Source organism: Ischnura elegans, chromosome 7, assembly GCF_921293095.1.
Source record: "Ischnura elegans chromosome 7, ioIscEleg1.1, whole genome shotgun sequence".
In the NCBI taxonomy this organism is placed as follows: domain Eukaryota; kingdom Metazoa; phylum Arthropoda; class Insecta; order Odonata; family Coenagrionidae; genus Ischnura; species Ischnura elegans.
Genome location: NC_060252.1, coordinates 113,627,705 through 113,655,564, shown reverse-complemented (window position 1 = coordinate 113,655,564; position 27,860 = coordinate 113,627,705). Strand labels below are relative to the sequence as shown.

Sequence of the window (27,860 nt, the reverse complement as noted above, 5' to 3'; positions counted from 1 at the left end):
TGGGGTAGTCTTTGAGGTTAACGTCATTGGTGGTTCTGGTTGGGTGATTATGAAAGAGAACTATTTTTTGGAAAGTATTCAGGGTTATTTTTAACAAGAGGGGCACAGTTAAGTATGTACAGTGATGGGAATGTTAGAATTTCAGATCATTATGAAGAGGTAAGCCAGGTGATCGCATAGAAACTCTGGCCATGGATTTCACTGAGTGTTTCTGCACAGAGAAAACTTTGTGGCAGCAGCTAGCATTACTCCAAAAGATGATGCCATAAGTTGGGTGAGGATATATTTTGGCATAAAATATCATCTTCAGAGTATCAATCGTAGTTACTTCTGCCAGCTTTTTTATGATAATAATAATAAAATTTATTGTTCTGCTGGTCATGTGACATGGAACTCGTCAAATTGGAAACATAGATATTGTATGCAATAATAATACAATATACAAATTTACAATATATGCAATACACAAAAAATCAATTAGAGAATATCTTCCAGGTATTCAGTCAAGTTGTAATATCGTTTGTCATAAAGAATTTTACATAATCTGCTTTTGAAAATGGCCGGAGAAGAGACAGGCTTTAAAGAACTTGGGAGCTTGTTTTATATTTGGGAAGCTGGGTGGAAAGGACCTCGCCTAAAATACTCTAAATTGTGCCCAAATGCATGTATATTGCCTCTACCACGTGTATTGTATGAATGGTAGTCACTGTTTGGTGGGAATAGAGAAGGATTGTTTTTAACCAACATAGAGCATTGCAGAATATATATACAAGGGAGTGTAAGAATGACAAGAGCTTCAAATATTGGCCTACCTGGAGTCCTAACGGACACACCTAAAATGGCTTTGATAGCTCGTTTTTGTAATGAGAAAGCTTTAGCAGTGTTTCCCCAGAAAATTAGGCCGTACATCAAGTGAGAATGGACATTGGCATAGTACACCATTTTTAGTGTGGTAGCGGAGGTAGTTGGTCTAAGTTTCCTTATCATATAAATGCCAGTAGCAGCTTTTTTGGATAGATGTTCAACACGAGTAGACCAGTCAAGATCCTCTGTTAAGTGGATGCCCAAGAATTTAATTGGATATGAACGTTGAACAATGCTGTTGTTTAGAGTTAGCCGTAGACTACTTGCAGGAGGAGATATTTTGCAGTGAAACTGCATGAAGGAAGTTTTATTGATATTAAGGGACAGATTGTTTTCATGACGCCAGTGAGACAAATGTATTATTGAGTTTTTTGTGTTCAAGAAAAGAACTTCTGGAGTAACTGCAGAATTTAGGGAGGAAGTATCATCTGCGTACAATACCACATCACTGTTTGGTAGAGAGAGGGGTAGGTCATTGATGAAAATTATAAATAGTAGGGGTCCAAGAATTGAACCCTGGGGAACTCAACAAGTAACTGCAAGTGGTGTAGATCTAAAGCTTTTAATTCCCATTTTGGATTTACTTTTCCATTGAACAATTTGTTGGCGATTTGACAGATATGACATTAGCCAAGAATGAGCTATACCAGAGATACCCATACTAAGTACTTTGTGAGATAGTATAGAATGGTCAATGTTGTCAAATGCTTTACTTAAATCATAAAAGGTCCCGATAACCTGATGGTGGTTGTTTATCGATTGGCAAATGCTTTGAATTAGTTGGAAAGCAGCTGAAGTTGTCGATCGACCATCACGGAAACCATGTTGATTTGGATGCAGGAGGTTATAATGTTGCAAGTAATTTACAATATGGTTAAACATCAATTTCTCAAATATTTAAGAGAAGATTGAAAGAATGGAAATCGGTCTATAGTTTTCTGAGCCGTGCTTTGGACCTCTTTTATGTATGGGAGAAACAATTGCTGTTTTCAGACAGGATGGAAAATGACCATGAGAAATGGATAAGTTAAAGATATCAGATAATGGTTCAGAAATCCATTTGGCTGAATATTTAACAACGGGGGTTGGGATTTCAACATTTCCCACAGACCACTTGTGAGCGAAGGAGTTGATCACTTTAAAAATTTCAGCTGGAGATGAAGGGTTGAGAAAAATTGAATGTGTAGGATATTTCGCTTTAAGATGGGAAGGACTAAATTTAGAGTTATTAAAACTGCTAAATTTTTCATTGAAGTAATTTGCTATTGTGACTGAATCAGAGATGGGTAAGTTATTGAAACTAATGACGGAAGGACTCACATATTCACTATTATTTCCTGATTGTTGTTTGATGATATCCCAAGCTGTTTTCACCTGATTGTTTGAAGAGGATATGAAATTATCATTTCCTAGATGAACTCTTGTATATGCTGTTTATAGTTAGTTAGTTGTTAGTTCCGCAAGGTAGACATTACGTAAGGAGGGATCGACAAATTTGCTCTGATGATGTAGCTGGCGCACCTATTTTCTCATGTCCAATAAGTCTTGGGAGAATGTAATTTTTTTGTTAGTTGCATTGTAAATAGTAGTCTTTCATGGAACAGCATGATTAAAGAGCATTTTGAATGTATTAAGGAAATATTTCAATAGGGTAGTTTCCTTCATCAAAGAAAACGAAAGGCATTGATTGCGATTCGTTACCCACCATTAGTGTATTCATAATACACAAATTATTTGGTTTTTGAAATACCGGTTTAGACGAATGGCAAGGGTCAAATTTTATCCTCATTTGAAAAAGGCCAGATTGGCGCCCATGCGATTCCACTCCGCATGACTTCACAGGGACCTAGTTTCTACACGAGAGGATAGGAGTTATGCATCGTCTGAGGTTACCAATGCATGCATGAGGCACAGAGCTCAGGGAAACATGTCTTAATAATCACCTATTAAAACTGGCTGATGTCGGAAAGTTTTCTTCGTTTGATAAGGTATTAATAAACCTTTTTTAAGCCAAGCGCTACCGTTCAGCAAGGTACTCAGCTATCCGCTAGCATCCTGCGACGTATCAGAGCTAAGCCTCGCCTCAAGGTCACCTCACCGGGCGGGAGGGGGAACCAGAAATACGACGTACGGAGATATTTCCCGACATCCATACTTAAGCGTTGCGTTTTCGCGCGCTTGAAAATTTTCACTTTTCATTTAATCGCGAAAAATAGATGTTGTCATTTAAAAATCTAAAAGCGCGAAATACGTACTCCAGGAGTAATAATCTTTCGATTAAGGCAATAAAAAAATAATAGGAAACCACCCTATTTACTGTCAACATTTGAGGCAGCATAGACATCCTCCCATGTCTCCTACGAAAGGTCAGACAAAAAAAGATTGATTGAATCCTCAGAGTAGTTTCGTTTATGAATTACCTCCTTTTGCTTAATAGAGCAATCTGAAATACATATGAAATATATATTCCAGTGGATAATTGATACATCATATAGTCAATATGTGATGACTAGTCAAAGTTGTCAGTGAGGATAACATCTAATAATTTTGTTGAATGTGCCTGGGAAATCATATGAGGACCAACGTTTAAGATCATACTTGAGGTACATTGAGACAGGTTGCCATGAAACTGAAGAAAAACTGTTTTTTCAATGTTGACTTGCGTTATCATGACATCATTCAGGTATGCTGTTGATACTGCTTTGAGTTTTAAAATGATTTCAAAATAGTTATCTAATTACTTCAAAATTATGTTAAAATCACTTCAAAATAATTATCTAAGTATTCAAAAATTATTTTAAAATGTACGGAAAATACTTTTGAAATGGTTTTGAAATAATATTCACACATTTTTTTGTGCAAAAAAATACACCATTACTTCCTACATATCCATATATATGCTATCAACAAATGAAATCACATGGCACTAGACTTTAAAAGAGCTAGTACATTATTTTAAAATCTTGAAAAAGTCATGAGTTTTTGCCATCTGTTGATATTTTGATTTTGAATTTATTTGACATAATTTTAAAATCATTTTTCAATATTCTTTTACTACTTGGCTATTCATCATTGAAGCAGAAACTAAACTTCCTTCTTTTTCATTCTCAACAGATATTCTGACCCAAAAGAGTTTAAAGTCTCCAAGATATTTTCAAAGCATGGCAATGAAAGAACTCTTGTTAAAGATATAGTGAAAGAAATGGAAAATGGAGCAAGTGATTCTGTGAGTTAAAGTTCTACCTGTGTATCTTATAGTCATAAACAATGAGAAGAAATTGTCACATTTATTCTTTCCTAAAGTAATTAAAATTCAATAATCATTTAAGGGTCTAGCAGGTTATAATGGTGAAAGATGGCCCCCAGATATTTTGAAAAATAAAAAATATTCACTTTAAAGTGCATAAAAAATTATGTTTCCTCAAAGTTTCATACCTTAACAATTGAAATTTATCCAAAAATATGAAATATGATTTTTGTTTTTAAACCTAATCTCCTGCTTTTGTTTTTGTAAAACCATTTTATTGATTTTCAAATGCATATGCTATTTCATTCTACCATCCTGATTTTTTTCAAAATATTTTGACCGAAAACTAAGATTTTATGTAAGTTTGAAAATTTCAAAATTAAATTAAAAGTTTTAGGAAGCAATAGATAGACACGCTGAAAAAATATATTGTTGCCCCTACATCATAGAACATTCTCAATATTTTCCAGATTTTTAAAAGTGGTGGAACCTTGCCAAAAACATTTATAACTGCTTTGCACCATTTGCATCTATGTAATCTACGAGGATATTTGGTTGTTGAGTGCAATGGTTATTGATTAATTTGTGATATTATAGATTGAGAATAAGTATTAACAAAAACAATGTAATATTATTACATATTACTATAATGGGTTATGTAACAACAACAGCCTCGGTATAATTGCCATGGGAATTAAAGAACCTGGATAGCGTAGTGGTCTGCGCAGTGGCCCGGAAAGCCAAAGGTCCGTGGTTCGATTCCCGGTCCAGGGGAATTTTTTCTCATGGCAATTCTTGTATATTTCACCGCCGTTCACGCGGCAGGGTTTGGAATATTACAATCTCACCATTGTTTACCCACGATGATGATGATGATAACATTAGTGTTCTCATCATCATCATCATCATCACTGGTCAACAATCCTAGGATTGGTTTGACGCAGCTCTCCACTCAGTTCTCCTATCAGCTAATCTTTTCACTCCTACGTATTTCTTCTCTTTCACATCTCTCTTTACTTGTTCCATATATTTTGTTCGAGGTCTTCCTTTTCTATTCTTGCCTTCCGTCTGTCCTTCGACGATTGTCTTCATCAGGCCATCATGTCTCAAGATGTGGCCTATAAGGTTGTTCCGTCTTCTTATTAAGGTTTTCATGAGGCTTCTCTTCTCTCCTACCCTTCTTAGGACTTCCTCGTTACTAACTCGGTCGATCCATTTGATTTTCATCATTCTTCTGTAGCACCACATTTCAAAGGCCTCTATCCTTGCTTTCTCCGCTGCGGTCATTGTCCATGCCTCACTTCCGTATAGGATCATACTCCAGATGTAGGTTCTTATAAATTGTTTCTTTACATCCACATTTAAGTTTCCCGCTGTAAGCAGGTCTCTCTTTTGGTGGAATGCTCTCTTCGCCTGGGCTATTCTGCTGATAATTTCTTTCTTGCTTCTCCCGTCACTAGTTATCTTGCTTCCCAAATAACAGAATTCATCCACTTCTATCAGTTTTTGCCTCCCTATTTTAATGTTGGTCTTGACTTCTTCTCTTCTGCTGCATACTAAGATCTTGGTTTTCTTAGTGTTCTATTGCAGGAAAACACAAGAGTCCATTAGGAAATAAACTTTTAATTCTGGGCTATGCACGATACAACGCATGGCGTAGTCCCGCCAACAACTGCCGGGCGTGCCCCGTCCTCACATGTCTTATCCTTGGGACAGGGCTACCACCCTGGATACAACAACTCCCCTCCACTAAAATAACCCTTTACAAACATGAAAATTAAATACATGAAAACATAAGATACATTACATAAGAAAATCATTCAAATATTTTGGTGGCTGCCTTTTTCGTGATGGGCGACTCAAAGGAGTAGAACAAGGCTTAGCCAATACAGGGCTTCTAGGCAAGGGTTCATGAGTATTCTCATGGGTAGCAGATCCTGGGCTGTCGGACTCGGAAATATCATTTTGGGGAAGTGGGATTTCAGCAACCTCCTCGGTATTGACATTAGCAGGTGGGGTAAACTCATTTCTCTTATCTTCACAGGACACAATTCTCGGACGAAGGAATTGAAGGGAGACATTTTTTTTTAGTTTCCCATCACATAAGACATCAAAGGACTTGGCACTCACTTGCTTTACTATTGTCGCAGGTTTCCATCGTTTTACGTTGTGTTTGACATCCTGTGTCCACACCGTATCACCCTCTTTCAATTCCGGTAATTTAGTGTTATGTTTGGAGGCCACCTTCTCATTACAGGAAGTCACCCGGTCTTCCACAATGCTCATTGGATTTAATAGGGACAACTTTGTTCTAAGCTTCCTCCCCAGGAATAACTCTGCAGGTTCTAACTTAGTTACAGTGTGTGGCGTCGTACGATAAGCCATTAGGAATTTGTTAATCCTACGCTGCAAGGACAATACTTCACACGATTTATCAAGCACCGATTTCTTTAGAGCCTGTTTTACATGCTGCACCCTTTTCTCTGCCTGACCATTTGCTCTTGGTAAGTATGGGGGGGAAAACAGATGTTTGGCACCCATACTAGTAAGAAACTCACTAATTTCTTGGGACTGAAAAGGTGGGCCATTATCGGAGACAAACACTTTAAACAACCCATATGCAGCTGTCATAGACTCAAGTTTTTCAATTACTGTAGAAGCACTTGTTTCCTTCATAATTGCAACAATCGGCCACTTAGAATAAGCATCTACCACAATAAGCAATGTCTTATTTTCTACATAACAAAAGTCGGCATGAACTCTCTCCCACTTAGATTTTGGCCATGTCCAAGGAGAAAATGGTATTTGAGGAAGTGAGTTTTGGACCTGTTGACATGGCTCACAAGAAGCTACCATAATTTCAATGTCCTGGTCAAGAGTGGGCCAATAGACATAACCACGAGCAAGTGCTTTCATTTTACTCATTCCTGGGTGTTGATCATGCAACAAATTTAAGACATCATGTTGTAGAGCTTTTGGGATACAAACTTTCGAACCATAGGTGACACACTGGTTATTAACAGAGAGTTCTAACTGTCTCTTAAAGTAAGGTTGTAACCGCAGATCATCACATTTAGAGGGCCAGCCATGCTGGATGTACATCCGTACTTTCAATAAATCAGGATCTTTTTCTGTGGCTAGCACAATCGACTGGGCATTCAAAGGTACACCTAATGTCTTAACTAAACATATTACATTTTCAGGAGACTCCACTGGTGTATCATCTGCCAATGGAAGTCTGCTTAAAACATCAGCATGAGGGATATTTATCCCTTTTTTATACACAATCTTAAATCTGTAGCCATGCAGTAATACTGCCCAACGCTGAAGACGTGCAGCAGCGAGGGGCTTGACACCAGTCTTTGACCCAAAAATTATTGTGAGAGAACTGTGGTCAGTAACCAGTTCAAATTCTCTCACCCAAAGAAATTTGTTAAAATGGGTGACACCAAAAATTACTGCTGCAGCCTCTCTCTCCACTTGAGCATAATTGCGTTCGGTGGAGGTAAAAGTTTTTGAGGCAAAGCCCACTGGGCGCTCTTCCCCTGAAGGAAGAATGTGAGATAGAACTGCCCCAGCCCCAACTTGAGAGGCATCACAAGTTAGTCTAATAGGTAACTTAAAGGAATAAGGAATAAGTACCTGGCTACTACTAAGGGCTGTCTTACATTTTGCAAAGGCTTCCTTTTGTTCTTTACCCCAAGACCAAGGGAAATCTTTCCTCAATAGTTTATTTAAGGGTTCCATAAAAGTAGATGCATCTGGGAGGAATTTATAATAGAATTTGACAGCTCCTAGGAAACTACTCAACTCAGACACATTTGAAGGCGCACCCATATTCACAATAGCCTTAACCTTAGATTCTTCAACATGTAACCCATGAGAATCTAGCACATGACCTAAAAATATGACTCTGTTAACAAAAATTTCACACTTAGGTACGTTAATGGCAATGTTATGTTGGGCCAATCGCCCTAATACCTGTTTTAAAACAGAGGAACATTCACACCAATTTTCAGCATAAATAAGAATATCATCAAGATACACAAATAAGTTAGGAATACCCTGTAAGATTTTTTCAACGGTTTGCTGGAAAATAGCGGGCGCAGAAGCTATCCCATACAGCATTCTCTTTACTTTAAAACAACCTACATGTGTGCTCAAAGTTAATATAGATTGTGATTCTTTACCAACGGCTAACTGTAGATATGCCTGAGAAAGATCAATTTTACAGAAACACTCACCTTTTAGTAAAGACAAATCGTCTATCAGTGGTAGTGGGTAATGATCCATACTCAGACAACGGTTTACTGAACAACTGTAATCCCCACAGATTCTCACCTCGCCATTGGATTTCGGGACCACTACAATTGGAGTACCCCACTGTGTGTTGGTCGTGGGCTCCAAAATCCCTTGTTCAACCATTTTTTCCAACTCTTTTCTTACCTTGTCTCGCAATGGAATAGGCACTTGTCTATGAGATACAAAAACTGGTACAGAATCTGGTTTCAATACAATCTGGGCGACATAACCCTTGATTAGCCCAGGCTTTCCAGAGAATACAGAAGGGAACTCTTTCTTAAGATCCTCTAACACATTTTTACCATTGGCAACCACATTTACAGCTTTCTTTGGGAAAAGACTGTACCAATTTATAGGGAGCACTTCTAGCCACGGAAGACCCATCAAGCAATGAAACTTCCCTTTGTGCACAACCAGAGGTAACACATATTCAATTCCTTCAAACATAACATTAATCTGACATTCGCCGAGTAACGATAAGGGGGCACTGGAACAATTGTATAACATAGAGGTGGGCGTCAACTTCAAGTGGCTTAAATGTTTCTTATAAATATCTTCTCCTACACAGGATGCATCTGCGGCCGAATCTATTTGCATAGTTACAGGTGCACCATTAATCTGAACAGTCAACCTGCGCCGATTTCGTTGGGTTCCCTGCACTTGATGCAACTGCAACAACCCCACAGAGCTGTGGCAGTCTTCGTCACTAGATTCCTCTGGTGTTTGTTCTAGCACGGATTTTACCATCTTTTTCTTTTTGAACTTATCTTTACTCTTTTGACGGCAGAATTTCACTGAATGCCCGTCCTTGCCACAATGGGTACACTTCAAAGGCTTGTCACATGAGTTAGCATAGTGAGGCCCTCCACAATTAATACATTTCACCATGTTCTTTGGTGATAACGGCTTACAGTGAGGTTGAGATCTCTTATTAATTACCGAAACTGAGGCAGGACTATCCCCAGTGCTTTTGGCGTATTCCGCAGATCCTTCCATATATCACGCTTTGGCCACGAATCTCTTAAAAGGAACATTTTCGCCAGCCAATTTAGTGATTATTTCTTCACTATTAAGACCATACAGAAATTGGTCAATTAATCTATCTTCCATACTGTTCCCAAAATCACAGGTGGCAGCCAACTTCTTTAACGCCAGGGCATACTCCGAAAAACTTTCATTGGGTTCACGCACACGACGTTGAAAGATCAGCCTCTCAGCACGAAAGAAGCGCACCGGTGTAAATATGGTCTTAAGCTCCTCCACTAATTGTTCGTAAGTCAGCTGGTCTGGTGTGAGAGGGTGAAGATTCACAGCTAGCTTCTCCAATGCTGCCCCTCCTATGTGACCAATTAAGAAATCCTTCTTGCCGAGATCCTCAACAGGAGGACGTAGTGTCCTCATATAGCTGTTTAGGCGCAGAAGGTAGGTCGAGATGCTCTCGACACTTTGATCAAAAACTCCTATACTCATATTTAGGCAATAGGTCCGTGAAGATAAAAAATGGCACGTACCACAGACGCGGTCGACCGATCAGTTTTTTTTCCCGAAACTCACGTAAAGCCTCAACCACACGACACATAACCCACGACAGTATCGGACTCCAAATATCCCATCCTCGTCGCCAAATTGTTCTATTGCAGGAAAACACAAGAGTCCATTAGGAAATAAACTTTTAATTCTGGGCTATGCACGATACAACGCATGGCGTAGTCCCGCCAACAACTGCCGGGCGTGCCCCGTCCTCACATGTCTTATCCTTGGGACAGGGCTACCACCCTGGATACAACAATTAGAAGCATTGGTTAATTGCTGACCTTAGTGTTAATAACGTGTGCTCGATGTAAATATGGTGCTTCCTTTTGAAATTTAATATTATATGTATATATAAACAGGAAAATGCATTCATTTTCGGCATGCGGCATGACGTAATCGAGGGTTCCTGAGTACAGCAAGTCCGATTTACGAATTAGATGCGTTCCAAAACCTTGTTCCTAAGTTGATAAACCTATGATCCGGCCGCCGAGAGTTGTCCGATGACAGGCGGAATAGTCTAGGTTGGGGCCGTGTTGCCAGGTAAGAAAGTGAAACGCCTATAAAGGGCTCCGTGATGAAAGGAGACGGAAAGGAAGACAAGCGTGAAGGACCCTGTGGGAGAATCACTTGTTTTGGGGATTCGAAGAAAGGGCATGTTTTAGTGGATCAGGCTTATTTCGCTGCTCTTTATGCATTCGACAATGTTGTATGACTAGCCAATGGTGTGAGATGAGTTTGAGGGACAGCGATTGGCTGCAAACCGTGCTGGTGAAGGGTTATCCGCATCTCCTATTCTTCCGTCCTCGGAAAACTCTCGCTGGCCAGACTGTATGCAAGGCATCGAGGAGTACGGTTATCCTGCAGAATGCAACACTTCATAACTAATGTGCGCTAGTTCACGATTGTGACGAACTGATCTAGCTGGGCATGCAACGCAGCCGCAGCCGAAAAAAATCACTCTCCGCGGCAAGGAACAACGGGCGAAACGCTGAGCAGTTCCTAACTTCACACCAGATTCAATGATACTTTGTTCAGATTACGCCCAGAGTACGATTCCCTCCACACCGCACCCCGTAGCAACGGCCAAATCAAAATGCGTCAAATTCGAAATTTGAAATTTTTGAATGCTGGCATCTCTGAAAATCGAATGTGTGTAGGAAGAGAACTAAATGTACATCAAATTTACGAGCTGTAATGAGTCTGTCACCATGATTCCCCAGGAATAAAGCTTATTATATGACGTTGTGCGTATGGTTAAGAAAGAACCATAAATGACGCTCTTGGTCACAATACACTAGGAGAACTTAAGCGTGGCGTGATTATTAAAACTTATCGTAGTGAATATGCATCTAAATGCCATAGCTTATGCGTGGAACTTCATAATAAAGTTCATTTTGTAACCACCGGGACCGGGACTGAGGTTCATAATTTCGTAAAAACGAAAATTTCGTTATAACGTTTCTTTTCCTATAGCTTGGATAGGCCTTTTCGTCGGGACCAACGATTTGCTTCGTAAAAATGAGAACTTTGTAATAACGTTGTTCGTATTAACGAGGGTCTACTGTATATCTAATAATTTGGATTGCAATATCTTAATTTGGAAATGTATTTTCTTACAGGAGAGGCAGGGCATAGATGTCATAGCTAAACGTCTTGTGGAAAATGAAGAGAAGGGATTTTCTGTTGGCAGCAGTGAAAATGTGAAGGGTGGTAAGAGAGGTTTGAGTGATGATGCCAAACTGCCGAATTGGTGCCGCCTGATTGGATGGTAAGGCTAAGTGCAATTGCCAGGCATCTCTACTGGTTTTATTATGCCTTGATTTCTGGAGGTCTTGAGACTTGTTTAAAACTTATCCTACTATCCAGAAATTTTCCGGGGGAAATGGAGTAAACCCTAGACGACATTTGCCTGCATGTCAATTATGAAAATTTAACCTTGGAGAAAATAGGAATGTAAAATTTTTGAAATTGAGATACAGGGGAATGTTTTCTGGGTCTACTTATTATATCATGAAAATTTCAAGATGGTAGTATACATTAAAAATAATTAATGTATGAATTGGAGTGGTCAAGTAGGAATGTGTGATCCATCCTCTCAATTACAATGTGGTCATTGGTAAAAGCAAGGTCTTCGTGCATCTCTACTGGGATTGCTGAATGGCTATAACCATTTTTTGTACCAAAAGTCATTGATATTACTGAACTTGTGGCTGTAACGTGTTAAATCTTCCCATTAAATTTTTTTTTTTTCAATCTTCAAATTCCCACTGTGGGAAGTTGAAGGAGTAAGGTGAAAGACTGCAACCATTGTTGGCCAATAGAAAGCCTTCAAGGAGGTCATGGGGTAACACAAGAAGTGGACTCACTGTGGGGATGCAAGAGAGTCGGCAGGGGAGTGTGGTATGGGATGACTGACCTACAGTTAATTTGCAATGAGGATCAATTAAACCATGAAACCATACTCCCAACTTGTTCCCATTCCTATTTTAGCTGAGCTCTTACATTTTGGTGTCAGAAGTGAGATCTTTCTCAGCTTTTTTAGGAAGTGCAGTTGTACCAAGTCATAAAAAATGAGTCACAATAGTTCATTGGATCGTGAAATGGACTTCCAATAGGCAGTGAATGAACTATGCATGAAACTACTGCCCCTTAAAGAAGACAGCATGAGTTTTACAGCCCGTACAAGTGGTGATGCCGGAGCTAGCAAGAAGTCAAGGAAGTCATATTCAATGATAGAGGCCACTGAATGCTTTTCGGGGTCCACAAAGGAAAACATTGATTCATTCTTCTCGTAATTAGAGCAAGTGGGGAGATGGAGTTATTAAAATGTTCAAGACAGTTCAAGAATCCATAGTCACACTTTGCACATGCAGTCAGGCTACAGATCTCCAGAGGGCAAAGGCAAGGGGATCTTTGAACTACACTGGTGCTAAAAGGGTGCTGTTAAAGCGATATTGGGTGGTGCATAGTGGGTGATTTTAGAGAGAGATGCACGTGAACATTCTAATGGGCTAATGGTACGTAGCAAATAGTGGGTTTGCAGATTGGATAAACAAACTAAATATATGTGTACTCACGTGTGGAAGGAGGATTATGCTGCTTTGGCTGCTGCTTGCCGTTCAGAGGCAGAGGTCAGAAGGTGGCGTTTTTACAAGTAAATGGCCTGCCCAGCAGGGCTGGGGAACACATGTGTACACATGCATGTACCTCGAAATGCTGGAGGTCTTCGATGCTGCTGTTGCCGCAGCCATGCATGTGCTTGAGGCCAAACAGTGAGTTTGACCAGTGCAATAGGAGCAAGAATTTCATTATTGATCCCATCAACAACAATGGCATTAGTTTGAATCATTTTTAGTCAATCAATAGTAATATTTCCGGCAAGTGATGTAGTAGGTACAGTATATTAAATCAATTTTTTTAATGCCAATTCTAGTTCATTACGCATACTTGCCCCTATATGCATCCTTGTGTTTACAGCAGTCTGGTCTTTGTCAGTAGGTTTACTTAGGAAAAACATGCTGAGCTCATCAAGTTTAAAAGTAAAATCACAAGTTTTTCCAACTTTTTGCTAGACCTAGCCGCCTTAGTTCTTGCCAGGTTGACTGAATGTCCCATTTATCTTTTAAACATTTGTGATAGTATTTATGTTGTATTAAATAGCTCTATCACCTGAAGTCAATTTTTTTCCCACTCATGAACATATACAGTGGGGTGGATCAGAAAAATAAATTTTGTTCAAGAAAATGTGGCCCTTTGAAATAAGTAGTGATGAAAAATATAACCAAAATAATTTGAGACCTCTAGGTGAACTCCTTACCCTCATTCATTGGCCATTTATGTAGAGGAGGGTCACATATTGACAAATTTAATATTTCATGGCCATTCTCTGTAGATTTTGTCAAGTTACTGATCTTCAGGGCAATAATTATGCGTAATCTAATGTATCTGCCACTATAAAGCTGCAAAATGACAATATTGAATGCGCATTATAGTAGTCATTATTTTTCAAATTTCTTTTGGGAAACCCCCTCATTTTATGCCAATTAGTGTAAAAACATTTACGTGCCTACTTGCAAACATCGTGTCGACAATACTTCATAGTTTAACATGTTAAGTGAAAAACAGAAGTGAACTTCTTTTGTGATTTATCAAAAGGTTTTGAAATCACGAAATTTGATTTTTTGATCCCAATGATTTTATAGTATCAAGAGTGAAGTGTACTTTGATCGATTCATCACTGATGACAAAGATCATCCTTTACAGCTCAAAGCTTTTGCCCCATCCCTCCGCCTTTCCCCCATCACCCAATTATGTATGTAAAAATGGACGCACACATGATGAGTCACTTGAAGATGGCTGGGGGCTGAGGATGGAGATTAGACAAGGTGACCAGTCCACATCGACAGAAATGCTGCTGGCTGCTCAGCTCCTCATCAGGTGTAGATTCTCAACCTTTTCCCTACTATACACGTATATGTACGTGTGGACGTTTCCTGACCCGCGAGACAACGGCCGTATACTTACGTGTGAGATTTTCCTAGCCAGGAAAACGAAAGCTGTATACATATATACATTTTCTAGCTCTCCCCCTTTTAGGACAGTCACGGGTTTACGTCGTCTTTGTCTCGGGACCTAACCCTGCTGGGTTTAGGATTTACCCTCGGAATCCAGGAGCAGGTACCCGGACTCCTCGTCCTTTAATACCCCTCTTAGCGGTAAGGGACAGCGGTCATACAATGGTTTATCCAGTCAGGTTGTGAAATAAATATTTGTTCATTTCTCAAGAAAAAAAAATTAGAATTGAATTATTTGTCTTTTGAACAGGATTTACAATTTTTAAACGAAATTCTACGATAAATATTGACTTATATCTGGAGTTATGTATAAACATCAACATGGAAATTGTTGCTGATTTAAATGCATAAATATTGACCTTAGAACTTCGTTTAAAATTTGACAATGCTCAGATAAAAATGAGGAATTCAATTCAAAGTCTCCAACTTACGTGCAAGCAACAATTATCAATTTGCTAAGTACATATAAGCAGTACATAAGTTGACTGCGAACCAATGCCGCAGGTATGGTCGTAACCCCGGAAAGGAGGGAGCACAACTACTCTCGGAGTCCGAGATAATGCGAAGTCCCTGCGAGGAGGGGTCGAAAAAGGTTCAGCGAGACCCTCCTTAACGAAAGCCCTCCAAAAATGCTCCGTACCACGAGAAAGAAGAGTCTCTTAAGGCTCAGTACAGCAGTCATGAATAAGACGAAAACTCCGCCGTCTCGAAAGGGTTATTGAAGTTTTTATACCCTGGGGTAGCCAGCGACGTGGCACCGGCTGGCCTCTTGAGTCCTGTAGCCACTCTGGTTAATATTTACACAGAATTTCAATTACTGCTTTACTAACTCAACTGGCCCCCTGGGTTTAGTAGCCAGTTGAGTTGCTGGCCTGGCCACCTCATATAATTAAGGCCATCCTTTAAAATAATTTGCAGCTAACTGATGTAAGCGGGATATTCAAGGTCAGTGCCAATGATCCTTGGTTTGACAATTAATGAAAACAAGCCACATTGCAATCCTATTCATATGTGTCACCATTCACAAATATCACAAATTTTCCTAACTTTGGTGTCCTATAGTTTTCTAAGTTTTCTTTTCAAATTTGAATTGAATCTGAAAGGAGTGCCAGGTTGAAATTGTTACTTATAGTGCTGAGTTGATTTTGAATGAACCTTTTATTGTAAATCCTTTTTTAAGAAAGATTTTTTTTGCAGGATTTTGTGCATCTCTTCCATTTTAATATCAGCTTATTTTGTTTGCCTGTATGGTCTGTCTTATGGCAAAGTTAAAAGTCTGCTGTGGCTCTCGGCTGTGCTAATGGCTATTTTTCAGAGATCTCTTGTGATACAACCTCTTAAGATTCTCATTTTTGCTGTTTTTCAGTCCTATGCAATGGTAGTAAGTACAAAATTAGTACATATTTTTTTTTTGTTTTATATAATTTATTAATTCTACCTTATTGCTATTATCTGTTCATTTTATCTCTGCGGGTCGGCTTTCGTAGGATCCGGGACACTATCGGAGGGCCTCGCTGAAGGGGGAGGGGCCTCGCTGAAGGGGAAGGGGTAGTACCGAGAGAGAGAGAGCAGGAGCGGCCTTAACGTTGCCAAATGTACACAGGCGCCCTAGTGTCCCACTGAAAAGGTGTGACTCATACGTGGCCACAGATATTTTGGGCCCAGCGGCGAAACATTGCATACAATGTATAGCTACTTATTTAGAGGGGATTGAGGATAATCCCATCTCAGAAGCCAGGATATTGTCCGCTAAATGCGAGGCCGCTGGTGAAAGGCTTACATAAGCGTAACATTCTGATTGCAAGGGAATTCGTGAGGATGAGGATGCAAAAAGAATGGAGAAAAGTAGCACGACGGGTATTTTATTACATAATTTATTTTGTACTTATTGCTGGAGTGGTGTGGCTAATAAATCAACCTCCTTGTCATTCCTCCCGTCAGTGTCTTAATTTTCGGAGTCACTTTCGGAGCCTTCAATAAACACGCTTGGATGTTAATCTTTTAAATCAGAGGTATACAAAACTATATAGGTTGTAATACCCAAAAGTGAATACGGAGTTGAGGAAAAGGGTTAGGATTTGTTAATAAAGGGATCGGAAAAGTACTGAGAGGGAATAGGTTGAGGGAGGGAGTCGGTGCTGATGGGAATGCAAAAGGTGAATAAAAATTTTCTGGAAAGGCGATGGAAAAGGATTGAAGTGGAAGAATAAGGAACAGTAAGTTATAAGTTGGATTTAAATGGAAGAATCGAAGAGCACCAAGAGAACGCGCGAGATTTGGCAACACAGCTAGCAGATTCACAATGTTGACGCGACGGAGGTCTGAGAGTGACTGAAATTCCGAAGTGCTAGGCCACGCCTACTGTCTGCTGATTGGAAGAGGGAAAGTCACGTGTAGATAAACTTTCCCTCCTCTCACCCCAACTCGGTTAAGCCACACCAGCTCACCCGCAAAGATAAAGTGAACAGACCTTAGGATCAGATAATACTTCTCTCCGATTTGTCTCCCATGTCAAGCATTTTTGTTTAACTTCCCAATATTTTTAGTCTTAGATATATTTCTCTAAAAGTGATTCTGGAAAAATTGTATATTGCATGAATGTAGTATACATTAAATATGTAGTAAGACGTGATTTTTCTTACAATCGCAATGAGTGAAGGTAAATTCTTTTAATACTAAACGGAAGAATAAAGAGGTCAGAATGAAGCGAGTAGCAATGCCCCTAGCTCGCAACCAAGTGATACAGTTATCATTGAGTGCATTGCTGGATTTGTGTGATGACTACATAATAAGAGCCTGGAAATATGCAATTATGTGGTGTGAAATTCAGCATGAAAAAATCATTTTCCCGGATTCCAGTGAGGTATGCTAACTATTCACACCACCATCTTCCTCCTAGTCAAATCTCTAATGGGATGTTGCTAAATGTGTGCGTATGGTGTCGACGTCCTAAGTGAACTCTGTGGTGCAGGAGGTTGTGCTTACTAAGCCAATGTTGGAGAGAATGAAGAATTTTTCTAGAGGGTTTAGCCAAGACATCAGCTCCGTGCTTAGTTAAACCCTGTTAGAGATTCCCTTTAGAAGAAGATGGGTTGGCAGTATACCTGCTTAGCATGCCTGAGTGGAAATATGGGTTCAAATCCTGGCGCTAATCGATAATAATTCATCTTGGCTGATTTCACCCTTAGTGTTGTAGTTAGATGTGACTGAAAGATACCAATACATAAATGCAATTTTTCATACTTCTTAGTTAATTATGTTGGCAAGATTTCTCAAAAATAACCACATTTGGCAATTTTAAGGCATAATCAATTATGGATATCCCAATTCAAGGGCTCGTCAATCAATTATCCCAAGAACTTTGCACCAGCAACTTTTTCAATAGATTGCCCATTTTTGGTGAAGATGTAAATGTGGGACTTCTCTCTGCCTGTGAAAGTGAATAAAATTTGTTTTTTGGGTAATAATGGAAAGTTTGTTCCTTCTGAACCAGTTTCCTAGATGCTTTGAAGAGCTGAATACCTTGGATTGTAACACATGAGGATCCTAGTCTCCTAATGCTAACGTTGTATCATTTAAGTACAAACCAATGCTTTTGTTTGCAGACCTGTTTGGTAAATCGTTAATGTATAATAGAATTATCAAAGGTCCAAGAATGCTATAACATTCACATTTAGAAAGAAGAATTTTGTGGTCAGATAATTAAAGACTACAACCGAATACTCATGTCTCCTCCTTTTCTTCTTCTTCTTCCTAGCGTTTGTCCCGCGCTATTGCAGGGTCCGGGCTATTGCAGGGTGCAATAATCAACAAAGCCTTCTCCACTTGGCTCGATCCAGGGCGTCTACTGACGTGGCGTTGATGGTCTTCATGTCCGCCTTAATTTTGTCGAGCCAGCGCATCTTTGGTCGTCCTCGTGGTCGGCGTCCTTCAGTACTCAGCCGCATTGCTGTTTTGGCCACGGAGTTCTCATCACTACGCACCACATGCCCATACCACCGCAGTCGAGCCTCCCGCATCTTGTCTGTGATCGATGCAACTCCCATTCTTTTCCGAATGTCTTCATTCCTGATGTGATCCAGGCGGGAGATGCCTAGGATCCATCGCAGCATCCTCATTTCCATGACATGCATGGCCTGTTCTTGATTTGCTGTGGCTGGCCAACATTCTGCTCCATATAGGGCCACTGGGCGGACTACGGTCTTGTATACTTTGGCCCTGAATCGTTCGGGCATTCGACGGTCGCACAATTCGCCAGTCACTTGGCGCCATTTCAGCCATGTTGCATTGATTCGAGCTCGTGTGTTGGCGGTTGTGCTTCCATCGTTGCTGATGACAGAGCCCAAATATTTAAACTTCTCGACCTTTTCAAGGTCGTCGCCGTCGATGCTGATCGTGCCATCGGTTTGAGGCCCACACTCCATGTACTCAGTCTTCTTGATGTTTAATCGCAACCCATAGTTGTCGAGTCGTACCTTCCATAGTAGAGTTCGCTGCTGTAATTCGGGTCTGGTGGTGCTGGCAAGGAAGACATCATCGGCGAACAGTAGTGACCTAGGATGCGATTCTTGGAGACAGGCCGTGATTGTGTCCATGCACAGGATGAAAAGGAGCGGAGAGAGGGCCGATCCTTGGTGGACGCCAACAGTGATTGGGAAAGGCGGTGATATTCCTGATGGGCAACGGACGGAGCTGGTGACGTTGGTGTAGAAAAGCTTCACCCATGACACGTAGACTTCAGGGGCGTCGTGAGATCTGAGGGCATGCCAGATAAGGTCGTATGGCACGCGATCGAAGGCCTTCTCCAGATCAAGGAAAGACATATGCACTGGCTTGTTCTTCTCTCGGTGCCTCTCCAAGAGCAGTCTAGCTGCGTGTATTGCATCTGTTGTGCCAGTCCCCTTTACAAATCCACACTGGTTGGGTGTGATGTGAACAATGTGTCTGAGCCTAGCATCAATCACTCTTTCGAATATTTTCATGGCGTGGCATAGATTTCTTTGTGCGGTATTGTTCATAGTCCACAATATGGTTTGTCTCGCGCCACTTCTTGAAGGCCATCTTCTTTTCTTTGACGATGCGTTGCACGTCTTCATTCCACCACCATACCTGCTTATCGATAAAGCGTGTTCCTGGTTTCGTTCGCCCAAGGACCTAATACTCATGTGAACCGAATACTCATGTGAATCCCAAGAAATCATAATCTTTTCAACGAAACTAGCATGGGCCGCATTAATGCCTTTACCTTCTTGGAAACCATACTTACCCCATTAAAATATTATAATAACTTATATATTGTTCCTCTTTAAATTTTATTTTAAATGAGGTGCAGTATTTATTATTAATACAATTGGGTCATATCATAAGTTATACATATAGAGGAATAAAACAATCCCATTGCATAATAAAACATACAAAATTCAATAGAAAAATATAAGCCATATATAATACAGTATAGTTTCATTTTAATAATTTCCCATAAGACATGATGCACAATACAGTTGATATTTAATACAGATTAAGCTGTAATGTTATTTGACACAAACCTCTTAAAGATCAATATTGAGGAATTGAAGATATATTGCCCATGCCTTCTGTGCCTCGAAAGGGCCTTAAGTTTTGTTGAGGCATTCTTATCTATTCTTAAATTCTTTGTGACTTCCCTGACTCACGGTGCAAGAACGCAAGGTGAAGGAAAAGTTTCCCATTTATGCGATTCTCACCCTGATAGTAGCCTGAGGTCGATAGTCTAAGTAGTCTGGTTTGTACTAAAAAATACTGAGATGTATCTGCATTGCAATGCATGTGTAAGTAAGAAACGAAATCAGTTTATGTCTGAAATAGGATTCTAAAAGTTGCCTGCTAACTAACCTTCCAGATAATGCCTTTAACACAATAATATCAAACACCGTCAATGCATATTGCCCTATTTTTAAGTATTTTACATACCCATTTACGGCACTCTGATAGGTGCATTCATTATTCCTAGAGTATAATCTTGGGATTTATATTATCCTACAGTTTTCTACTTGTCTCATCACACAAGAAATGTGTGCTAAATTATTATCTTTACTTCAGCATGATATATATTCCAGTCGTCATCATTCATATGTTAAAATGATGAAAAGACCTTCATGATTGTGCAAAGCTTCCACCGTTTTGATGAAATGCTTTGCATGCGAAGATGTGATTCTCTCCAGTCCAATGATCCATGGCAACTGAAAAAAAATGGCAGACCGTGCAATAGGTACCGCATCAGTAGCATTCCCCCCACTATGTCCCAACTCCATCTGAAGACCACCCTGAATTTTCGATAATTAAAACACCATTGGAAGAATTGATTACATACCTGTTTGTCTATTTCTTATCGTTTTATGGCACATCTTCTTTATATTTCATCTTTTCCCACTTCATTGAGAGCTCCAACTTAGTCTCTCCCCTTTTATTTTTTTCTGAAAGAATCTCGTAATTGTTGCATGGAGATACCATGTATGTCAATGTCCTCTTAATAGTTTTTTAAATTTTTAATGCCTGGCACCCTATGTCGCTGAAATCTACTTCGACTTATAAACTGACCTATTAGGTATGCCTTAGCATAATAGCTTGTGGATATAGGCACATTTAAATCTTTCATTGTTTGCTCCTATTGGACACTGGAAATAATTTTATGTTCATTAAATATCATGTCCATTTATAAATGATTTTGCTTCAATTTGCACTCAATATACATATTTGTTTGTGTATTATAGTTTGTATTCTGCCGAGTAAGGTAGATTTCCAAGGAGTAGTTAGGAAGCATTCTGAGAAAATCCCTTGTAACGTTTTTTATTTCCTCTTCAAACTTCACAATATTGTTATTACACTTTATAAACAAACTCGGGAGCAAAGACACATTGCACGCCACAACTTTTATAATCCAACTCCCCTGTACACTCCCTCCCGCACGGTCAACAGCAATTGATCCATTCCCCTCTGCCGCTCATTATTGCCCGCTTCATTGTCCTCCTCCCATCAGTTGTCACACCAAAATCCAACTCAAAATTAGTTACACCCCTTCCCTCAAGCACTTCCCTCTTCAATTCAGAATAAGGCCCACTCTCTTTCATACTATCTAAAAATCCTATTCTCTTCCTTCCCCTCCCTTGTTTACCTAACATTCTACCCTCTAACACCGTTTTCAACATCCCCTCCCTCCTCAGCACTCGCTCCATCCTTACCGTCTCCTCTGTATTTCATCTGAAAGCTGCCTCTCCTCACCCACCATGTCCAGCACTTCGCCATTCCTTTTCCTCTCTGTCCACTTCACCTTCTCCATTCCTAACCACACCCACATCTCGAATGCCTCCAGTCTTTTCTCATCCTCCTTCCTAACTGTCTACGTTTCTGCACCGTAAAGCCTTACACTCCAATGAGACTCTTCACTAACCTTTTCTGTAAATTCTTACACAGCAAACCTCTCAGAAGCTCCTTCTTGTTCATGAATGCCTCCTTTGCTAGCACAATTATCTTCCTGATGTCCTTACCACTGTATCCGTTTTCCTCTAATGTGCTGCCTAAGTAGTTTCATTGCCCTACCTGCTCAAGTTTTTCCCCACCTACTTTTATCTTGAGTCTCACATTCCTCGTTTGTGATGCTTTTCAAAACCACATTACCTTGGTCTTCTTATGATTGGCCTCATCCCATACTCTATGCAAAGCTCCTATAAAGTATTCGCTGGAGCCTGCAGTCCCCTTTCTTACTGGCTAATCAATGTTTGATTATCCACAAACCTACCCGGTTTGAACATCATTCCTCCCACTTTTGCTCTGGCTTCAAAAATGATAGGCCAGGGAACGAGGGAAAAGCTTCTGCTGGAGGAGCGACCGTAAATGAGGAGGGTGGGGAGGGGAGGGAGACTGCCTCAGCCGTGGTGGCCCTAATCACAAAATTCAATACCAGTACTAATAAAGACAAAGAACATAAGAAATATTTGCTTCAGATTGTTTCCCAAATTCGAAAAATGATAAAAGAGGGTACGGAGATAGAGTCAGTTCAACTGAAACCTGGCTTTAGTGAATAATTTTCTCACATTATTTTCAAAAATTAACAAATTTGTGACGATTTTCCTAAACAAAGTTAAGATTGAAGAAAGATCTACAAAACGAGTTCAAAATCCGAATTTGAGAGAGAGAGAGTCACTGAAGCATGTGAACATGATGGGTGACTGTGGGTGAGGGGGAGGGGAGGGGATGGCCTCAGCCATCTGTTGTGCTGCGACGTGCAAGCCGCATCGCTTAACACCACTCTTGGCACCAGGCTGTGCGGGCCGCAAAGCCTAAATGGTGAAAGATACATAAAAACTGATGAAATGTAAGCCCTATGGGTCATAACTTACCCTGATTACCCTTATTTTGACAGTTTTCACGAAATGGTATGACAAATTAAGGGTGTTGGTATTTAGGCCCCTCTCGCTGTCTAATTATTTGAAATTAAAAAAAAAAAATTTTTTGCCTATCCTTGTATACCCGAGGGTCTTCGAAATCCGGTTGCTGATTTTGAAATTTTAAAAAAATGTTTTTTTTTGGGACAGCCTACTAGCCCTCATTGACTTTCCTCCCCACCACTATGTACAACCCTATACCCATCACTCCAATAGTCCTTCCACCTCACTTCACATAATCCTAAGATATCTATCCTCCCTTTTGATGTCTTCTAGCTTCCCTGCCATCTTCATTGTCCTCACATTCCACATCCCTACATTTATTTCTGCCTTCTTCTTATCCATCTTCTTGATCGTCTATGCTTCTTTCTTGATTGCTGCTACTGATGATGGTGATAAATCTCAGCAAGGATTTTGCATGTTGACAAACCTGAGGACCCTGCCAACCTTGCTGCCGTGAAACTTTATGAATATTTATGTGAAAATACTTTTTATTCATTATAAATTTAAAGGCGTGTTTTCAAGAAATGTCCTTTTAGTTAAAGTGAAGTATTTTTTTGAAGACTTACATTATAGTTTGAATCCTAAAATTTTTTGTTATTAAATATGTTACAGCTCACAGGCCCTGGGGAGGAATATTTAAAGAAAAATCCATTGGCTAAAAATACTCCGGATCAGCTCTTGAATAAGGGCATTCATCGATCAAACTTAATGAGTTCAGATGGTGAAACTACCTTGCCTTCAATACGGAGACATTGGCTAAGAGGAGATCCACCGCTGACTATGCAAAAGCTTCAGGTACAATGTGCATATTAATAAAAAGAAATAAGCATTATGAAATTTCCTTAAAGCAGAAACAATACCTCAATGTAACAAAGTTTTAATGGCAAAGTTTCTTTGCATATGCAATGCAAGAAGCAATTTCGAATCTTTATTCTCTCATATAAATATATGCCTATTAATGTGTCCAACTTTTTGCTTGCAAGCCAATTGGACCCAATTTCACCCAGAATAACTGCTTGAATATGCTTGTGAATCAAGAAAACCAATTTGGATCTGTCGTAGGGAGTGGTTATAAAACCATGCCATGCATTGAATGTATTATTGGGAAGTTTGTTACTTAGAGGTTTCTGTTTGTTGCATCACTGAAGGTGATATTGCCCATCTCTTAAGTATCAATCATGGAGATAGGGTAAACATAAGGGGTTGAATGCCTTGACGACAGCACTCTCAACCTGAAGTCAAGTGAACTAATGGCCGTCATGACAGAAAGAGTCAGATTTAAGGGAATAGGATTCAGGTAGTCCATACTAGCAGCAGTGCATGAGCAACAGAAGTGCGTGAAGCAGAGGTGGAGGGGAAGGAGTCTGCATATTAATAAAAAGAAATAAGTATTATGAAATTTCCTTAAAGCAGAAACAATACCTCAATGTAACAAAGTGTGCTCCCTCCGTCTTTCAAGCAACCAGGGAGTCAAGGGACGAACATGTTCGAAGTTGCAATTTGGTGATGTCATTGCTTTCAAGGCAAAACCGGGCAAGCTACGTAATTTATGCAGTTTGTGTTTCCAGTCCTCATCTTATTTAAGTGCACGCATGGTACACTTTTTTATTTGGAAATAGTGCTTTTACGACTCTTGTTAAATATTGGTCTTGCCTTGTTGTAACTAGAAAGCTTTGAGTCGATCAATGAGAGCTCAAAAAAATTAAATACTGTCAGAAATGCGTCGTGATTGGTCCCATCCTTTCTTGAATCTCATTGCCGAAAGCTGTTGTTAGACACCAACAGGTGACGCACCTAGTACGTAGTAGGCATCCAGAAAAAGGGAGCATTGAAGCAGGTAGACCCAAAAAGGTCAGTTGGTGAGATGGGGGGGATGAAACACTCTTCTATGGTTCAGGATTGTAACTTGATATTTTTCTTGAAAAAGCTAATGTTTTATGGACCGTGTTATTTGAAAGAGGAGAAAAATAGGGTGAGGGACTTTGGCTTTTTGGCAGAAAAATGAAAGTTATCTCTAAGTAAAGTAAGAAAGTCTCCTCTACAATTCGCTGATATCATAATCCATCTTTTTTCCTCGCCTGGGACCGATGCTAAGTTTGATGCAGATGGAAGTGATATCACGCCTGAATGTCTGGTACTTTGTGGCACTGTTGTTCACAGAAACACATGAGACCTCACTCATGTTTAAGGAGACTTTTGGCCCTTCTTGTGTAAACCATTAAGAATAATAAAAATGTGTGACGAATGCTCGCCATCACCAGGACTTGGTGCTGATATGATGGCACTGTGCCTCCGTGTTCTTGTGACTGCCGAGATAATGATGGAATGCCGCATGGCAGCATCAGATGATTTGGCTTGCGGATTCATAGCTGAAAGGTTTGTTAGGTTATGTTGGATTGTACAGGTGACTCATCCTTTGCTGCCCAAATGACAGTGAATGGGATTAACGAGGTCAGTTGCGTGGCACCTCCCGTGGGTGAAAACAAGTGGGGGGGATTCTAATCCACTGCGGGTCTTCTCACTGGAGCTTTGGAAGATAGTTTAGGACTACAATATTGATTTATTTCTAGATGTGCTCTAATGAGAGCATTCCCTTGGAAAAGTATTCAGTGTAGCATATGCAAACATCAAATTTTCACTGCATGCATCTTATATCCTTGGCTTTACAGAATTAATAGGTAATCCATGCAAGATAGAGGAATGAGTTCAAAGGGTGTAGGAAGCTAGTGGGACCGTGGACGTCCGTCTCTCCAAGATCAAGGTCTGACACGTGGGGAGGGAGTGCTCCAGCTATGGAATTTCTTCTTGAACATGACCACTTAGATGTAGATACTCACCTTGAGTAATCACTCATTTTTCAGAGTGGTCTTTTTTACCATTACATGCCTGATAACTCATTGCTGATTGCAAGGAATTCAATTGTTAGTTCTGGGCGGCCAATGGTGTGTTGCTAAATGATCTTGACCCACCTGGTGTGTTCCTTCCTCTTCCACTGCCCCCTGTGCTCACCAAAGACTTGGAAGGATTAGACCTTTAGTGGGAAACTTTTGAAACAGCTGAACTTCCTCCTTTGCGGACTTTCAAGGGCTGCTCAATGGCACCTCAGTCCAACAGCTAGAGTTTCCTGTGTGTTTTTTTTTAATTATTTTGTGGAACCCTTGACTGATATTTCCCCCAGCCTTCTCCCATCTCCCCCTTTCCCTTAGGCTCTCCCTACTTGCTTCCGTCCCCTCCATGGTGTTTAAACAAAATGTTTTGGGAGGAGGTCACCCAAAGATTACACAAAATGTATGCATTTAAAATGGTCGAGAAGTGAAATTAAAAGTATTTGTGGAAAATTTCCAGTAGCTTTTGATTTATTATTATGTTAGGTTTCCACCAGATGAAGCCACAAACAGTTTTCACAATAAGACCTTTTTGCTTCCATTCTATCTACGTATAAATTCAATTCCCTTCTTCCCCCTTCCCTACTCCCCTAACATTCTTCCCACCATGGCAAAAGAAGATTTAATTTCTGAATCACTTTTCTATCCTTTATATTTTTTGTAGATGTTAGCCTCTGAGGAAAGAAAATGGAGAGAAACATGCTCTCGCTTCTTGGATATCATGGCTCTGATATTTTTTATTATTTCACTGTATGTAGTTACATACAATACTTGCGATCCTCTAGCTTGGGATAATGCCAACATGTTGGAGAAGATTATAATCTCTGGTCTCAATAAAATGGCAGAATCTAGGCGCAAGTTGGAGACTATTGCTGAGTATGACCAGTAAGTCATGATGTTTTTCATTCTCTGTTTTATGAAAACCTCTGCAAGAAAATCATAAAATTGTCCAGAAGGTCTAAATGTGAGAATATTGTTTCAAATAGAGTAATGCACATAACAGCAGCCACTGCACTGTATTACCAGAGATCAATGTGTTGGACAGTGAAATTTCTGGTTTGGTCAGAACAGGTTTTCCCTTTACTCTTGGGTGTGGTTGGAGTGCATAATACAAATTCATCTTTATTTAATCATACTATCATGATCCAGCTGTTGCTCTGACAATAATTGACAGTTCCCACAGATAAAGGACCCCTGAGGTTAAGTGCTATTTCTAAAAGATTCGCCTTGCGTATTCTCTCGTCACGGCGCTCATTATTTCTTCGCTTACCCTTTGAAATTGCCGACGCCTATCATAAACCACGAGACCACAATATCCGGCTAGCATCCGTGAAACACTCAACACTTGCCTCTGACGTCAATCTAACCCATGCCATCATGGGTAATGAATTTATATAGAATACGGTTGACTTTTAAAAGGTCGTGGGAAACTACGCATTTATTCTTTTACACGTGTCGTCCGACCCGTGGAATATTCCAGAGAGGGTTCCACTATGTATTGGTAAAATCAGAGACACGCCAAAGAGACTCACTCTCAGTTAGAACGCTGAAACGCTGTTACCTGTGCGACCGACCGTCAGCCGACGCCCAGAGCCACAAGACCCCGTCTTCACCAAGCATCAGCCGATCCACCTTCTCGCCGCCTATTCCTCAGCCGTCTGCCACTATGTATTTTGACGAGTGAGCTAAAACCTAAGTTTAAGATGTATTTATATTAGTTGTCATTAAATGGACTTTACTTAAGAATTGGGTGTGTATTCTTTTATGATGACTGCCTCTGAGAATTAAGATTCCTGTCTACCTCGAGCTACGTACCGAACCCCCTAGCATCGTGTTCTTTCAAGTTCACGACAATACATACATACCTTGATTTGTATCAATTTCAATGGAGTTGCAGACATTTCCTCCTGACACCAAAATAAAGGCACTCCCTGAGTGAATGAAATCATTTCATTTGAGAGAGTGACCAGATTACATACTGTGCATCAGACTTAATCATTATCTAGCAAACCACAATTTTTTCGCTCCTTGG

At 40.0% G+C, this 27,860-nt stretch overlaps 1 protein-coding gene across 2 annotated transcripts in view; it reads left to right on the top strand.

Annotated features, from left to right (window-relative positions):
• Positions 1–27,860, top strand: part of LOC124161924 (polycystic kidney disease and receptor for egg jelly-related protein-like) — a 241,807-nt gene that overhangs the window by 168,572 nt on the left and 45,375 nt on the right. For both annotated transcript variants that reach the window (XM_046538185.1, XM_046538186.1), the window contains exons 27-31: positions 3,979–4,090; positions 11,566–11,714; positions 15,718–15,901; positions 23,556–23,738; positions 26,493–26,713. In XM_046538185.1, coding sequence (XP_046394141.1) covers positions 3,979–4,090; positions 11,566–11,714; positions 15,718–15,901; positions 23,556–23,738; positions 26,493–26,713 — 849 coding nt within the window. The remainder of the gene's footprint in view (positions 1–3,978; positions 4,091–11,565; positions 11,715–15,717; positions 15,902–23,555; positions 23,739–26,492; positions 26,714–27,860) is intronic.